Source organism: Suncus etruscus, chromosome 15, assembly GCF_024139225.1.
Source record: "Suncus etruscus isolate mSunEtr1 chromosome 15, mSunEtr1.pri.cur, whole genome shotgun sequence".
NCBI classification, from domain to species: domain Eukaryota; kingdom Metazoa; phylum Chordata; class Mammalia; order Eulipotyphla; family Soricidae; genus Suncus; species Suncus etruscus.
In genome coordinates, this window is record NC_064862.1 from 90,656,846 (window position 1) to 90,673,196 (window position 16,351).

The 16,351-nt window shown below is 57.0% G+C and overlaps 2 protein-coding genes across 3 annotated transcripts; one reads left to right on the top strand and one right to left on the bottom strand.

The window, feature by feature from the left end:
• Window positions 1-1,332: 1,332 nt before the first annotated feature.
• On the bottom strand, window positions 1,333-3,672 carry TRIR (telomerase RNA component interacting RNase). 2 transcript variants are annotated; one of them, XM_049788565.1, is made up of 3 exons: window positions 3,339-3,672; window positions 1,860-1,937; window positions 1,333-1,724 (listed from the first exon to the last, which is right to left on the bottom strand). In XM_049788565.1, exons 1-3 carry the CDS (start codon window positions 3,660-3,662, stop codon window positions 1,617-1,619), a joined length of 510 nt encoding a protein of 169 aa, XP_049644522.1. In that variant the 5' UTR covers window positions 3,663-3,672; the 3' UTR covers window positions 1,333-1,616. The 2 variants fall into 2 exon arrangements, with proteins under 2 accessions (XP_049644522.1, XP_049644523.1); XM_049788566.1 differs by lacking the exon at window positions 1,333-1,724 and having other exon boundaries at window positions 1,861-1,937; window positions 3,362-3,672.
• Window positions 3,673-5,281: 1,609 nt separating this feature from the next.
• On the top strand, window positions 5,282-10,943 carry GET3 (guided entry of tail-anchored proteins factor 3, ATPase). Its single transcript, XM_049788539.1, has 7 exons — window positions 5,282-5,453; window positions 6,681-6,828; window positions 8,139-8,287; window positions 8,451-8,601; window positions 9,440-9,547; window positions 9,642-9,839; window positions 10,612-10,943. Exons 1-7 carry the CDS (start codon window positions 5,293-5,295, stop codon window positions 10,741-10,743), a joined length of 1,047 nt encoding a protein of 348 aa, XP_049644496.1. The 5' UTR covers window positions 5,282-5,292; the 3' UTR covers window positions 10,744-10,943.
• Window positions 10,944-16,351: the final 5,408 nt, after the last annotated feature.

Consider the following 16,351-nt stretch of genomic DNA (forward strand, 5'->3'; position numbering starts at 1 on the left):
AGCTACTCATAGGTTTCAGGAGGACAGAATGATAGAACAGCTGATGGGGCATTTGCCTTGCATGTGGCTGAAAGAAGGAAAGTAAAATAGAAGGGAGGAAGGAAGGAGGAAAAGAAGTAAGAGAGGAGGGGAGGAAAGAAGGGGCCAGAGCTATATCAAAGCAGGTAGGGTATTTGCCTTGCACATGATCAACGAGAACCGGGGTTCGATTCCTGGCATCCCATATAGTCCCAAGCCTGCCAGGAGCGATTTCTGAGTGCAGAGCCAAGAGTCACCCCTGGAATGCTCCTGGGTGTGGTCCAAACACACACACACACACACACACACACACACCACGCATGTGCGCCTTGTTGACTGTACATGTCTTACAGTCAATCTGGGTTCGATCCCTGAAATCCCTAGGGACCCTCTAGTCCACCATGGTGAGCTCTGAACGCAGAGCCAGGAGTAACCTCTAAATACAGCCAGGTTTGGTCCCAAAACAAACCAAAATAAAACAGAGAGGCTTGAGAGATAGCATAGTGAAAGGACGTTTGCCTTGCATGCAGCCGACCTGAAGGGTTCAATTCTCAGCATCCCATATGATCCCTCCGAGCCTACCAGGGATGATTTCTGAGTGCAGAGCCAGGAGTAATCCCTGAGCACCGCTGGGTGTGGCCCCAAAACCCATCAATCAATAAATAAAGTTTTCAGATATATAAAAAAATAAAAACAAAGAGTAAACTTCCAGTAGCCAGAGATGCTCTGTGAGCAGAACTTAGGCAGCAACTGAGGAACCCTGGTCCATTCCCTGGCCCCCCAGTAACAAACCAACATGCACAGAACCACAAGTATCCAAGTACCACGAGATGTGGCCCCAAATAACAAAAGACAAAGTTCTGACAATGGGGAGATGACCTCCTAGGAGGAGTTCTGACAATGTTCTGACAAAGGGGATCACACTCCTTGCTTGTGTAAGGCCCAAATTTGTCCCCCAGCGGGATGGTCCGACCCAATGTCCTCAAACATTCCAACATCTCATTCTGCCTCATCTCTGCCACGGTCCCCCACCCACCAGACTGCGGCCTCCTTGTGTGGGCATCTGCCTAGTGCCTGCTAGCACCCACACTATCTTGGCACTTCCACTTGGGCCTGACTGGTAACCGGAGCACCTGATGGAAGGTAAGCCCTCCATAGCCCTGCTCTGCAGCTCACCTCCTGAGAGGGCTGCCCCTCTCCTGCCTCCTGCTGCTAGCCTGTTCTCTCCCTTCCCTCCAATCCCTCCCAGGGGGCAGGTGGAATGAAGCTGGCAACGAAGAAGCAACAGCACAGACAGACACACAGACACGGAGATTCCAGGTGCCAGCACAAGGTCAAGTTCTTTACTTCCCAAAAGTGCTGGCAGGGGCTGGGTGGGGGAGGAGGAGGAGGAAGACAGAGGCAAGGAGGCGGCGGGCGGGAGGGGACAGTGAACACTGTCCTTTAGTCACAGGAAGCAAGTGCTCAAGGTACAAAAGAGTCCCGGAGAGTGGTCGGCGGGGCGAGCTGCTCCGGTCACAGTCCTGGGAGGCCAGCGCCGCCGCCGCGGTCAATACTTATGTACAGCGGCGAGTGCAGGCCGCGGGTGGGCCGGCCGGTCACTTCACCAGGGGCCGAGTTTTGTCATCGTCGCCGCACTGGTGGGCTTTGTACTTTTTGACCTCGGCCATGTACTTGGCCCACGCGTCGCCTTTACTTGTTAATACCTGGGGGAGGAGGAGAGGGGCGGGAGGACACACAGCAAGGAGGGAGAAGAAGCAAAAACCTGGGGTCAGGATGGTCTGATGACCACACACACCCCAGTTCTGGCGGCAGGCAGGGAAGGGGGGAGGAGCACTCACCTCATCCTCCGTCTTCTGCTTCTTGGCTACTATTCCTGTCTTGAGGGCTAGCTTGTTCCCGCCTCTGCGCTTGCCCACCTGGGTGAAGGGACAGAAGACTGCAGGGTTACAGGAGCCGGGCCCGCCGGCGGAGGAGGCCAGCTAGACCTTCCTAGCCCGGCCCGGTGGCCCTTGGACCTGCGCAGCAATCAGAGAGGGGCACAGGGACTCAGTGCCCGCACCGCCTGCCCCGTAGCCCGAAGAACCCCGGGATTGGGGTTGGGGGGTGCGGGCCCTGCCCAGGTCTCCCTGCACAGCCAAGCCCTCTCTAGTGCCCGCAGAACACCCATGGGCCACAGCTCCCTTTAAGGCCGGAGCCAAGGGATCAAACGCCACCCCCAAGGTGAAGAAGAGTCAACACCCCGTTTCAGAGCTGCGAAAACTGAGGCCCAGGAGCGGCAAGGAACCCTCGTCCTGCCCAATGACTCACGGTCAAAGGCAGACAGCGACCCTCCTCCCCTCCACCAGGCCTTCAGGGACCACAAGAGTTAACTGCCCACCCCCTTTTGTAGCAGATGAGGAAACCTGAGTCGGTTATTCTCAAGTCAGGAGGAGTTTTTTTCTCCACAGCCCACGGTTGAATCTCGGCACCCCAAACCCCTAGGGACCCAAAGCTGAGCTCCGGGGAGCCAATCAACAGCAAAGCCTCCGTTTCAAGCCAACAGCGTCTGGGCGGAGCGAGGAGGAGATGTTGATGCTTAACCACAGTCCTACCTGCAGTTGCCCCCTCCCGCACCCCCAGTTCTGACAACCATATTGGGGGAAGGAGGCAAGTGTGTGTGTTGTTGTTTAGAGAATCGTCCCCCAAATGAGAACCAGAACAGAGGGAGCCCTTCCCACTCTGGACCAGCAGCTACCAAAGAAACCACCTCCCAGCAGAGCAGAGTCTGCAAAACGGGGCGGGGGGTTCCAGTCCCGACCTCCGGGTTACTTCGCCATGGCATGAGCCCCCTGGGGGGGGGTGCTGCACCCGCTCCCGGTTGCCCTTCCCAGGGCGAGGGAAGAAGAACGGGCTCCGCGAACAGGCACTCGGGACGAAGGCAGTCGGGCCATTTCCCCGGGGTCATTCGGAAGGCGAGCAGTGTTTCTGGGCCACACTCCAGGGGGGTCCCCGAGCCCCGCTTTTGCTGAAGAGGGGGCGATCCCAGACTAGAAAGTTGGGGCACCACCCAAGCCGGGATGAATGCTCCTATTCTGGGACACCCCGAGGCTTCTGGGGTCCCCCCAGATCCCCAAGCACTAGCACCCCGAGGCTGGGCCCCAGGACCGGCTCAACCAGGGCCGGGCCTTCGCCCCGCTCTTCCCTCCGGCGTGCACGACCCGGATCCCGCACCCCGCACCCCGCGCGGGAGACGCGGCCGGCGCCGAGGAGGGGGGCCCGGGCTCCCCGATTCCCCTTCCGGCCCGGCGCCCGCCGCCCCCACCCCGCCGGCTCCTTACGAAGCTGAGCGTGGGCCCCGGGCCGCCCTTCCTCTTCGGGTCCCCGGGGCCCGCGGCCGGGGCGTCGGGGCGCGGCGGGCCCGGGGGCGGCTCCTCCTGCCGCTGCCGCTGCTCCTCCTCCATCTTCCGCTTGAACAGCTCCAGGAAGCTGCCGTCGTTGGCGAACAGGTTCACGCCGCCCGACACCGGGCTCGACCCCGCGTCGTCGTCCCCGCTCTCGGGCGACGTGCCCGGCCCCGACTCGGCCCATCGGCCGCCGCCGCCGCCCGCGGGGCCCGGCGCCTCCCGGCCCGGAGGCTCCGCCCGTCTCCCTCGGGCCGCCATCTTGTCGCCAGGTGCGCGCAGAGGACGCTGGGAAGGCCCTGCGCGAGGCATGCCGGGAAGTGTGGCGTCTGGGGGGCGTGGCCTGGGCCGAAGGGGCGTGGTCCAGCCCGGAGCCGAAGCTCCGCCCCCGCAGAGTTTTGTTGTGCTTTCTTTTTTTTTTTTTCTTTCTTTCCGGGATCTGCTCGCTTGGGGCTGGCTGGCTGCGCGCCCACCTGATTGCCTGATTGATTGATTGATCTCGCTCCCAGAGATGAGGCCGTCGTCTGGATCCGAAGCTGGACTGGGTTCCAATCCCGGAGGGAGTGAGTTTCCCGCTTGGGACTGGAGGAGGAGGAGGGGATTAGATTTCCAGCGCTCTGGTTTACTATCTTCGGACGCGAGGGGATTATTTGCTTCTGAGGCGTCAATATGATGCCTTGGAATTAGGTCCCGACTATCTTCGGACGCGAGGGGATTATTTGCTTCTGAGGTTTCAATGTGATGCCTTGGAATTAGGTCCCGACTAGATCTGGAAAGGTAGATCTAGTCTTGGGTACCACCCCTACTCACCCCCCTAACTGGGAAAGGGAGGTATTTCTGGGTTTGGGGAATCTGTCTCCTGAATGGACGAGTGGATGGATGGATGCTGCGCTTTAGACGCTACTGGCTTCGCCCTCATCTCCCGCCTTCCAGCTGGGGCTCTTATCTGATAAAGGTGTTCTAAAGACAAATGGCCTGGGGGTGATCCAATAAAGCCCGGTCGGAGATGCATTTCTAGGCTGGAATTCGCACCTAAAGTTTAGAGAAAGTATCCGCCAGCGGGTTGTATTTTTACACCCGGCAGAAACTGAAACGGGAAACTGGCCGGACCGGAGTCTCCGCTTCGACTGCGAGCAGCGTGCAAGGAGGCGCTAGGAGGAGTTTCTTCTTCCATCCGGTGTGGTGGTTCCCGGCGCAGGGGCTTTTAAGCTCTGGGTTGGCCGACGATCCGCGCACCGTACCCAGATATCCAGATACCGGAGTCTTTCTCCCGCCCAGTCGCAGCCCCGGGGATCTATATGCCCAGTGAACAAACGCATCAGCGGTTCGCTTTCAGAGCCAGATCTTGACTCAGAGCCAGTGGATAACAGCAGAGACGGACATGGGGCGATGCTGGAACCCCAGTCTGGAGAAAAGGGCGAAAAATAATCGCCCAATGTGGAGCCTACGAGGAGGTGAAGAGCAGCCAAACCACGAATGTCAAACTTCACCCTCTGCTCTGGGCACGCGTGGCTCGAGTGTTTGGCCGGTTGCTAAGGGCAGGCCGGCGGCTACCGGAACGCGAGTCTGATTGGTTAAAGCCAGAGACGTTATAGCCAATGGGAAGAGAGCTGCCGGCTGGACGGTCCAATCAGCGACGAGGAGTATCTTGGACCGTACCAAGACGCGTAGCCGGCGGGGAAAGTCCCCCTAAGAACGACATCTAAAAGGCGAACCAGGCGGAACTCAAAAGCGAGGCGATAGGGCCACGCCATCTCCCACTAACGTATAAAAGCCAAACTGAGGGGAAATAAATACGGTGCCCCGGCTCTGAGGACGAAACGCGAGCGCGCTCCCCCCCGCCTGAGCGCGGCGTGGTGCGGCCGGCCGGGTCACGTGATCCGGTTCCAAGATGGCGGCGGGGGCGGCCGGGTGGGGGGTTGAGGCGGACGAGTTCGAAGATGCGCCCGACGTGGAGCCGCTGGAGCCCACGCTCAGCAACATCATCGAGCAGCGCAGCCTCAAGTGGATCTTCGTCGGGGGCAAGGGCGGCGTGGGCAAGACCACCTGCAGGTAAGCAGGAGGCTGCGGCGGGGGACCCCGAACGGGGCGGGTGGTGGGATGTACCACTTAGCCCAGGGGAGGCCGGGCGCCGGGGTCTGGGATCCCAGGCCGGGGTCTGGATCTTGGGGGGACCCTCAGGGGGCGGCCCCTTAAGGATCTGGCCTGGAACTAGACGACGATCCCTCCTAAAAGCTCGGCCCGGCGGTGCTTTCTGCATTGGACCATCCCGTTAGGATTCCCGGGACGAACCCACCCCGAACACAACGCTTGGGGGTGTGGGCAGGTGCCCAGGGGGCTGGAGAGTAGGAAAATCCCCCTAGCAGATGCACCCAGACTGGGGTGCAAACCAGAGGGAAGGTGCACCGGGTTCCTCTAGTCCCCTTTGAACCTTGCCATGCCTTTCGATGCCTGGCATGCGGTTGCGGATGGAAAGTCAGCAAGAGTGCCTGGATCCGAAAGTGCCAGGGAGCTGGGAGAAGAGTTGGGAGAGTCCAGGCCTTCAGAACCTCTTGCCCTAGTAGATTGAGCCCCCCATTTAGTTTTGTCAGTTTATACTTTAGCTTAGGGTATATACAGGGCGGGAGTCCGGAATGAAAATTCAGCGGGCTGCATAGCCTCTTGGTGCCCGTAGAAGAAGGAAGCAGGCATGCAGCAGCATGAACTGTCAGGTCAGCCAGCTGGAGGGTTCCAGATCTGCAAGGCTGCCTCTGCAGGAACTAAGGCTTGGTGACCCTAAATGCCCATTTTAGGAGGCCGGAGAGATAGCACAGCGTTAGGGCGTTTGCTTTGCACGCAGTTGACCCAGGACGGACAGTGGTTCGAATCCCAGCATCCCGTATGATTCCCCCACACACACACCAAAGTCTGCCAGGGGCGACTTTTGAGCACAGAGCCAGGAGTATAACCTGAGCACTGCTGGTGTGACCCAGAAAAACAAAAAAAGAAAACAAATACCTGGGGTCGGAGGTAAGGCGTTTGCCTTAGACGCAGAAGGACAGTGGTTCGAATTCCGGCATCCCATATGGTCCCCCGAGCCTGCCAGGAGCAATTTCTGAGCATAGAGCCAGGTGTGACCCAAAACCAAAAAAAAAAAAAAAAAAAAAGACAGAAAACAAATACTCATTTTATTACGCCCTCCTGATCCGAGACAATGTCTTCACCCTACCACCCACCAGTCTGGGAACAGACACAGTCTGATCCCCTCCAACCCACTCTTTTGGCCTTGCCCCTGCGCAGTTGCAGCTTGGCGGTCCAGCTGTCCAAGGGACGGGAGAGTGTGCTGATCATCTCCACAGACCCTGCCCACAACATCTCCGATGCCTTTGACCAGAAGTTCTCCAAAGTGCCCACCAAGGTCAAGGGCTATGATAACCTCTTCGCCATGGTGAGCAGAATTTGCAGGTCCCCTCCGGATCCTCTGAACCACCCACTCCTCTCCCGCTCAGCCGCCCCGGCCCTGCCCTTTTCACAGCCTCTGCCCCTCCAGTGCTGTCTCCTCCCCTTCTTGCCTGCCTGAGGGGGCAAGAGTGAGGAGGAATGTTGATGGAGCAAGAAAGAGGCCAGAGAGCCCTAGGACTTAGGAAAGAGACATAGCAGAGGTCAGTCTCAGCCTTGGGTAATGAGCCCGCTGCCCACCACTGCATGCATTTCTTAACTCTTAAGGCTCCCCGTTCCTTCAATGTGTCTGTTCATGTTGTCGGAGGGCTCATACCCACTCCTGGTTGTGGTACTTCCATGTTTGGTTGTGGTGCTCGCCAAGGAACACATCACTTTGCAGTACTCGCACATCATGCCTAAGTGCTCACCATTTGTGGTGCCCACACACAATCTCGAAGGGTGTCACACTTTTTGTGGCCTTGTGCCCCACTGTGTAGTGATGCTCGCTGTGGATTGGATGCCTCAGTCCTGATTGGATGCTTCCTGAGACTAGATGCTATAATTGGAGTGCTCCCTTGCAATTGGCCACATGAGTCATGGTGCTCACCAGCGATTGGGCACTCTAGTATGCTCCCAGTAATTGGACGATTAAGTAACGATGCTCACCAACTATTGGATGAATGCTTTTGTTGCAGTGCTCACTGGCGATTGGACACTTTAATTTCACTGCTGACTAGCGGTTGGATGATGCAATCACTGCAGTAGCTCGCCGGTGATTGCACACTTGAGTGGCAGTGCTCTCACCCCTGGGCTCTGGGGTGCAGAGGATCAGGAAAACCAACCTCAAGTTGTCCAGGGCTGCATTCAGTGCCACAGGGCTTAATTCATGACTTCTTGTTTTCAAGGCTCGTCTTGAGAGCCATTGACCTCTTCCTTGAGGGAAACACACTTTTTGCAAGGTCCCTTTGGTTTTAAGGCAAGAAGGGATTTTAAATCACGAATGGTGCAAGGAGACAGGCGGTACATCCAGGCAAGAGAGAAAGGTGGCTTGAACTGGGTAGGGAGCAGGCCTTTGGGGGTTGGAGAAGAGCCCTCCTGGTCTTCCAAAGGCTGTGCCTGCGAGATCAGACCAAATCCTGTGCCCCAGCGATGAGGGCTTTGCTCACTGCTGAGTGGTAGCCCCCGGCTGCTCCTGTGCAGTTTCGCATCTGCTCGTGAGAGGTTTGCTGTCCCATGAAACAAGCTGGGTTTCAGAACCTCAGCCCAGAGGAGCCAGCATCCCCACTTGCCTTAGAGCGGCTCCCCTCTCACCCCCAGGAGATAGACCCGAGCCTGGGTGTGGCCGAGCTGCCTGATGAGTTCTTCGAGGAGGACAGCATGCTGAGCATGGGCAAGAAGATGATGCAGGAGGCCATGAGCGCCTTCCCAGGCATCGATGAGGCCATGAGCTACGCCGAGGTCATGAGGTCCGGCATCTGGCAGGGTCGGGATGGGCAGTGGGACAGTGGGGGGGGGGGGGAGTAGGCAAGGAGTGGGGCAGAGGGTAGGGGGCAGTGTGAAGGATGAGGGGCAGAACCTGCCGAGGATGCTCTGCAACATTGATGCCCACCAGCTGCCTTCTGTCCGCAGGCTGGTGAAGGGCATGAATTTCTCTGTGGTGGTGTTTGACACAGCGCCCACGGGCCACACGCTACGGCTGCTCAACTTCCCCACCATTGTGGAGCGAGGTCTGGGGCGCCTCATGCAGATCAAGAACCAGATCAGCCCTTTCATCTCACAGGTGTGGGGGGTCAGGCGGGAATCTCCCATAAACCCACCCATAGCCTTTCCCTCCCCCCACGCCCCATTTCCCATGGAAAGCATTGGTTCTCAGGGTCTGGGCACTGTGTCCTGGAGCCAGGTCACCACTCAGTTTCTGGGGTGCCAACCTAGTGATCCTGAACAAGCCTCTGGACTTCCCAGCGCCTCTCCTTCCTGGCTAAGAGATGCCCCCAGGACTTGATAACCCCCAGGACCTGGAGGGGCCAGAGAGATAGCACAGCAGTAGGGTGTTTGCCTTAGAAGCAGAAGAACAGGGGGTTCAAATCCCGGCATCACATATGGTTCCTTGAGCCTGCCAGGAACAATTTCTGAGTGTAGAGCCAGGAGTAACCCCTGAGCACTGCCAGGTGTGACCCAAAAACCAAAAACCAAAACAAAACAGTAGGACCTGGGACACTTCTTCCAACCTCTGTCTATTAGCATGAAGGCACTTGGAGGTTTGGCCAGTACCATAGGGGATGGGACAAGGGGCACAGGTCAGGCCCTCGTTACCTCCAGATACCCCCATGCTTTACAGCACAAATCTGAGAAATCGGGGGCCAGAACAGTAGTACAGTGGGGAGGGCGTTGGCCTCCAACATGGTTGATTCAGGTCCAATCCGGGCATCCTAGAGGGTCCCCTGAGACTCTCCAGGAGTGATCCCCGAGTACAGAGACAGAGGTCAGCCTTGAGCATTGCTGGGTGTGACTCAAAAAAAAAAAAAGATAATATCCCAGGGCAGTGCCCAAGTGGTCAGCCTGAGGCCCCTATCTGTGGACGTTTTGGGGCCCCACAAGCCTTTTGCGTCCTCCCACAGATGTGTAACATGCTGGGTCTAGGCGACATGAATGCCGACCAGCTGGCCTCCAAGCTGGAGGAGACACTACCAGTCATCCGCTCCGTCAGCGAGCAATTCAAGGACCCTGTAAGTTCCTGAGGTGGCGGGTCCAGGGGGGTGGGGGCTGCCCTGGGCCAGAGCAGTCCTCATGGTGCCTCTTGGATCCCTCCCACCTCTCCAGGAACAGACCACATTCATCTGCGTGTGTATTGCCGAGTTCCTGTCGCTCTACGAGACAGAGCGACTCATCCAGGAGCTGGCCAAGTGCAGAATTGACACACACAACATTATCGTCAACCAACTGGTCTTCCCCGACCCTGAAAAGCCCTGCAAGATGTGTGAAGCCCGCCACAAGATTCAGGCCAAGTACCTGGACCAGGTGCGTCCCTGTGTCAGGGTCTCGAGCTGGACACATAGTACAGCAGGGAACACGCTGGTTTTGCATAAACCCAATCCCTGGGATCTAAGTGACAGCACAGCGGTAGGGTGTTTGCCTTGCACGCTTCCCACCAGAGACGGACCAAAGTTTGATCTCCGGCATCCCATATGGTCCCCTGAGATATCAGGAGTGATATCTGGGCACACAGCCAGGAGTAACCCCTGAGCGTCACTGGGTGTGGCCCAAAAATTAAAAAAAAAAAATAACCCAACCATAGGGTTTGATCTCCCCCATCCTATAGGGTCCCCCAAGTGCCCCCAAGAGTAGTTGCTGAACACAGAGCTAGTTGTAAGCCGACTGGTACTGGTTGGGGTTGTGGCCCAAAAACAAAGAACAGAAAAATACTAGCGGCCAGAGAGATGGCGCTAGAGGTAAGGTGTCTGTCTTGCAAGCGCTAGCCAAGGAAGGACTGCAGTTCGATCCCCCGGCGTCCCATATGGTCCCCCCAAGCCAGGGGCGATTTCTGAGCGCTTAGCCAGGAGTAACCCCTGAGCATCAAACAGGTGTGGCCTGAGAAACCAAACAAAAAAAAAAAAAGAAAGAAAATCTTCCCTCAATGCTGGACCTACCCAGCTCAATCTGGAACTGGGGGCAGACTGCTGTATCTGACCCACTCCCCCCACAAAAAGCCCTGCAAATTCCAGTGCATAGGGATGAGGACTGTCCACACCAGAGCCCGCTGACCTCACTCGACCCTCTCTTTTCTCCGCAGATGGAGGACCTTTATGAAGACTTCCACATTGTCAAGCTACCGCTGCTCCCCCACGAGGTTCGGGGGGCCGACAAGGTGAACACTTTCTCAGCCCTGCTCCTGGAACCCTACAAGCCCCCCAGCGCCCAGTAGCACCTCTGCGTCCCCCCCCCAGCCCGTCCCGGGGCCAAGTTTGCACAAAGTCCCCCCCACCCTCACCCCCGAGGAGGGGGGGAGTCCCTTGAGGAGGCGGGGAGGGGGTTCCGTTCCCCCTGGTGGGGGTGGGGGCTGGAGTTGTCCCCCGTCTCTCCCTGCCTCTTGTTCCTCAATAAATAAAATGACCTTGACCCCCAGTGGCTTGGCTTTTTCCTTGGTTGGAGGTTTGGAGCCATCACCCCCTGGTGCTGTCCTCCGGGTCAGGCTCTGTCCAAAGCCGCTCTCCCCTGGGCTCCAGCTTGGCTCAAAGCTTTGCTGTTGAGTGGCAGTGGTTTGGGAAAGGGGTGGCTGATTCTGGCTCTGGCAAGCCCCGGGTAAAGGGGCCCCCCACCCAAGGCTGTAATGCTCAAGTGTGGGAACCAAGAGGCCCAGGGCTAGCCAGAGGCCAGTAGGGAGCGGATCAGGCCTGCAGCTGGCCTGCACCTCCCGCTGCTGGACTGGCAATTAGTGGGCACCCCCAGGAGAGGCCTTTCTGCCAGGCTGGGGATTAACAGTCTCTGCAAACACTCCCCAACTCCTTCAAATCCTGCCCCCGTGGGAGCATGCCTGCCCCTCCCAGCACGGCGTTCCAATTAGGGATCAGGAATGCTGAGCTTAGACCAGAGGCGCCCCTGCCCCTCTGCCTGCACCTCACCCCTTCTTCTCAAGTGACTGGCAAACCCATACTCATGCCCCAAAACTCCCACCCTCACATTGTGAAGAAGCAAAAAGGGGCTGCTGGCAGGGGTGGGGCCAGTTCACAGGCCCACAGCACCTGTTGGGGGACCCCTGCTATCCTTTTCCACTGCTGTGGCATCTTCCCAGAGAGACAGGGCCGTGACCTGGGCTGTGAGCGAGAGCCAAGGTGACACCCACTGGGAAGGGCCCCCCATCCCCCCAGGACAAGCATGAGTCAGGAAGTGTTGGTGTCTCTGGGTGTGTCAGGGTGTGGGTGTGCAAAGGGGAGCCCGGCCACGAGTCTTGACGTGCCCCCCTGGGTGTGCACACTGGCGGGCGTGGGCACGTCGGGGCGGCTTGGGTAAACAGACATGGGCGGGCCAGGACATCTCACGCTCCTGCTGCCACCGAGCTGCAGCCTGGTCGGGGGGCCAGTCAGGTCTGACACCCTGGCTCTGGGCTCAGAGTTCACTCCTGGAGATACTCTGAGGACACCGTGGGATGCCAGGGATTGAACCTGTGTCGACCACATACCCTCCTGTGTAGCCAAGACCAACTAATCTCTGTACGCCTATGGGGACTTGGAAGGACTTCGGGAGATGAAATACAGAACAGAAGCGGCCACCACCCCAGGAACTGCGTGTCCCTGACCCAGGGGCACAGACAGTGGGAGAGAGGGTATCCCAGCCCAGTTCTGGTGTCTCCAAGGCTGGGAAACCATGAGTTCGGGGAATAGGAGAACCAGCAGCAATGAGAGGAGGCTCCATCTGGGGGTGGGAACTGCTGGTGGAAGGAGTCTTTGAACTTGTCCCTTCCCCATGTCTTAGTACCCCAGTCCTTCACCCCCTTTTATGGGTCATTGGGCAGCTGGACAGCGGAGGCCCGATTGGGATGGTGGCCAGTCCCGGCCGGTTCCTAATTACCCCGGGCGGGGCAGACATCTGCCAGCTCGGAACACCATGTCCTGGGCTCCTGACTTCTGGGCTGGGCTTGCTCCTAACACAGGACACACTCACTCATGAGATGACCGTCAAGCTCAGGAGCTCCCCAGGGCGCCCATGTGGCCAGCACCCCATCCTCTAAATTGCACACAGTCCACTGCTACGCTCAGGGGTCTCAGGGATGGGGTTGGAAGATGCCACAGGGGGCATGTCCCCTCATAGGTCTCTGCAAGAGATGTATGACCTCCATCCACATATGCTACATGCAGACACGAGACTTCCTGTGCCCAATTTGTGTTTTCACAGCAATGTTAAGGGTCCTGCCTGGATTATGTATGCAGGTGTGGGAGAAGGAAGGAGTGGAAGTGTGCCCCAAGTCTCAGTGTGCCTTTCATTGGGAGGCTGCTTGGAAAGGAATTGCTATTACTGCTTTTTTGTTTTTGTGTTTTAGGCCACACCTGGCAGCACTCAGGGGTTAATCCTGGCTCTGCACTCAGAAATCGCCCCTGGTAGGCTCGGGGAACCATATGGGATGTCAGAAATCAAACTCTGGTTCATCCCAGTTTGGCTGCATGCAAGGCAAACACCCTACCACTGTACTGTACTATTACTCTGCCCGTCGCATTTTACCACTTTTTTTTTTGTGCAGGGTAGGGGTGCTTGACTCCCAGCAGTGCTCAGAGAACCCTATAAGGTGTCTGAGACAGAACCCGGGTCAGTCACTGGCAAAGCAAGTGCAGTACCCACTGATCTGCCATCAGTTCCAGGGATTTCCATGACACGATTGTCCCTTTGCAAGGAAAGTGAAGCTGAGGGCTGACCATGACCCCTCTCTGAGCCCAGAATCAGCCTCTGTGTTTCCAGCATCTGCAATGGAGTCCCGGTGGTGTCTCTATCAGGGAGACACAAGACATACTTGTCTGAGAGGCGATTTGCGTACAGGCATGCAGATCTGGCTAGGCTAGACACAATCTCTGTGCATGATCCTGGGGGACTGAGGAGCCCTGAGTTTCTGTCCCTCTTTGCTTCTGCCCACATCCTCCTGGGTTGCATTTATTTTTTTTCCCTCTACCTCTTCTCCAAAGCCAAAAGAAAAAGTAAAGAGGTCCTTCGGAGCCAGAGAGAGAGGAAAGGGGTTCAAGTGCTGGCCTTGCATGCATGTGGCTGAGCTAGGGTCAGTCCCTGGCACCTACCACATATGGTCCCCTGAGCTCTGAGTCAGGAATAAACTCAGGGTTGGGGGCTGGGCGGTGGCGCTAAAGGTAAGGTGCCTGCCTTGCCTACGCTAGCCTTGGACAGACCGCGGTTCGATCCCCCGGTGTCCCATATGGTCCCCCAAGCCAGGAGCAACTTCTGAGCACATAGCCAGGAGTAACCCCTGAGCATTACCGGGTGTGGCCCCCCCAAAAAAAAAAAAAAAAACTCAGGGCTAAGGAAGTTCCCAAAAGAAGAAACCTCCAAAGAGGGGCTGGAGTGATAGCACAGAGGGGATGGTATTTGCCTTGCAAGTACTTGACCAATGGATGGGTTCCATCCACCTGCATTCCATATGGTTCCCTGAGCCTGCCAGAAGGGATTCCTGAGCATAGAGCTAGAAGTAACCCCTGAGCGCCACCGCTGGGTGTGGCCCCAAAACAAACAAAAGATGAAACCTCCAAAGTCAAAAGAAATTCCCTCGTATTTTTGGGGTTTGGGGGACCACACACCGGCTGGGTGTGGCCCCAAAACAAACAAAAGATGAAACCTCCAAAGTCAAAAGAAATTCCCTCGTATTTTTGGGGTTTGGGGACCACACCCGGCTGGCTTTGCACGTAGGGATCACTCCTGGCAGGGCTCAGGGTACTCTAGGAGGTGCTGGGGATAGAACCTGAGGCAGCCGTGAGCAAAACAAGTGCTGTAGCTACTGTACTAGCTCTCCCACCTCAGAAACCCCAGATTTAAAAGCCCTAAGAGGTCAGTGGTAGGAGACAGTCTGGAATCCCCACTAGAGTGCTCCTGATCATATGGATGTTTCTCCAGTCACTCTGAAAAATATCTGTGACCTTGTGTTCTGCCCCTAGGTTCACTGTGCATGCAGTAGGCTCATGATGCTTTTTTTTTTTTTTTTGGTGGGGGACACACCTGAAAATGTTCAGGTTACCTCTGGCCTCTACACTCAAGAATGACCACTGCTGGCAGTGTTTGGGTGATACTTGGTTTGAGAAATAGCTTGTGTGTGTGTGTGTGTGTGTGTGTGTGTGTGTGTGTGTGTGTTTTGTTTGTTTGTTTTTGGGTTTTTAAGTCACACCTGGCAATGCTCAGGGGTTACACCTAGATCTGTGCTCAGAAATTGCTCTTGGCAGGCTCAGGAGACAATATGGAATGTTAGGGATCAAACCCGGGTCCTTCCCGGGTCGGCTGCTTGCAAGGCAAACACCCTACTGCTGTGCTATCACTGCGGCCTTATACTTTGAGTTTTTTGTTTTTATTTATTTGGGAGGATCATAATGGGTGGTGTTCTGGGTTTTCTCCTGACTGTGCTCAGGGACACTGTCTGGGGTGCCAGGTGGACCACGTGCAAGGCACATGCCCTCCCCAATGGAATATCATATAATATATATATATTATATGATATCAAAGATATATCTTTGCTATATCTATGATGTTTCTTGGTATAGCTTTGTTATCTTACTTCATGGCCGAATGTGTGTGTGTGTGTGTGTGTGTGTGTGTGTGTATGTGTGAGCGTGTGTGAGCATATCTGGTTAGTGCTCTGGGGAGAGAACTCAGGGGTCCCCTGTACAAGCTCCCCTACAGCCCTCAGAATATCCTTTCAGCTTTCTCTTTGCAACTGAGATGGGGTGAGATCAGAGGTGACAATGCAGCTTCTCCAGCTGCGTGTGTGGACCTGGGAAAGAGGTGACCTGCCCCTCCTCCACCTCCCTTGGACAGGGCCACTGACAGGCTGAGGGACTGGGAGGATCGGGCGGATTTGTCCCCCAGCTGAGTAACAAAGCCGACTTCTGCAAACAAAGTTGGTCAGCTCTGGGGGCGGGCTACGCTAGGCTAAACCTGCCCACTGCCCTGGCAGCCTCCCACCCAGGGTCTGTCTGTCTCCAGCCCCACCCAGTGCCGAAGCCACCCGCCCATCCAGTCCCTGTCCTCGGGTGTCCCTGCAGTACAGCAGCTGCCAGCAGGTGAGAAGGAAGAGCAGAGGCCTGGGGAAGAGGAAACACAGAGCAGGAGAGAAGTGTCCGCAGGGCGGGGCGTGGAGGCCACTTTCCAGGCTTCAGGGGTCAGACTGACCCGAGCCAGAGTTAAGGTGGGTGCAGATGCCGGAGTGAGAGGGCTGGGGTGGGAAATCATTGAAACATGGATCTGGCTTCACACGCAGAGCACCTGGAACCAGCCCCAGGCAGGTGGTGTGAGACCCCTCTTGGGGGGCCCCCAGGGGGTTAGGAACAGGAATCCAAGGACTTCCAAAGGACAAGTAGGGGACAATGGACCAGACTAAGAGTGAGTGGCCGGGGGCGGAGGCAGAGGTGAGACTGAGAAACCTTGATTGGGGTGAGGCGAGTTTGGGACCCTGGAAATTTAGGTCTCAGGCTCCACGCGCAAAACAAGGCAAAGGCGTAGGTAGGCAGAGCTGGAGACCCACTATTAAGGTAAGAGGGGCACTGGGGTGCAGAGGGGCAAAGCCATGCATCCTCTGGAGGTGGAGGGAAGAAGTTTGGGGGGTGGCATGCTGAAGGAGGTACTGTCTGGAGCCCAGAAAAGGAGTTTTGGAGTTGCGGGGAAACTCAGCCCGGATGGCGTGGAGCCAGGCTGGGAGGAGACATGGAACTGGAGGGAACCCGCCTGCTACACATCAGGGAGGTGATTGGGGCGCGTGGACAGAGGGACCCCGGTGAGGCCAAGTCGCAGCCCCCAGCGCTTGTCTCCCGTGCCCACAGACCCGAGTGCGGCCG

Coding starts and splice junctions, on each gene's coding strand:
- TRIR (XM_049788565.1), bottom strand. CDS start 3,662: ATGGCGGCCCGAGGGAGACGGGCGGAGCCTCCGGGCCGGGAGGCGCCG. Junction 1,938..3,338: donor CGGGGCCCACGCTCAGCTTC/GTAAGGAGCCGG, acceptor CCCTTCACCCAG/GTGGGCAAGCGCAGAGGCGG. Junction 1,725..1,859: donor AGCAGAAGACGGAGGATGAG/GTGAGTGCTCCT, acceptor CTCCTCCCCCAG/GTATTAACAAGTAAAGGCGA.
- GET3 (XM_049788539.1), top strand. CDS start 5,293: ATGGCGGCGGGGGCGGCCGGGTGGGGGGTTGAGGCGGACGAGTTCGAA. Junction 5,454..6,680: donor GTGGGCAAGACCACCTGCAG/GTAAGCAGGAGG, acceptor GCCCCTGCGCAG/TTGCAGCTTGGCGGTCCAGC. Junction 6,829..8,138: donor ATGATAACCTCTTCGCCATG/GTGAGCAGAATT, acceptor TCTCACCCCCAG/GAGATAGACCCGAGCCTGGG.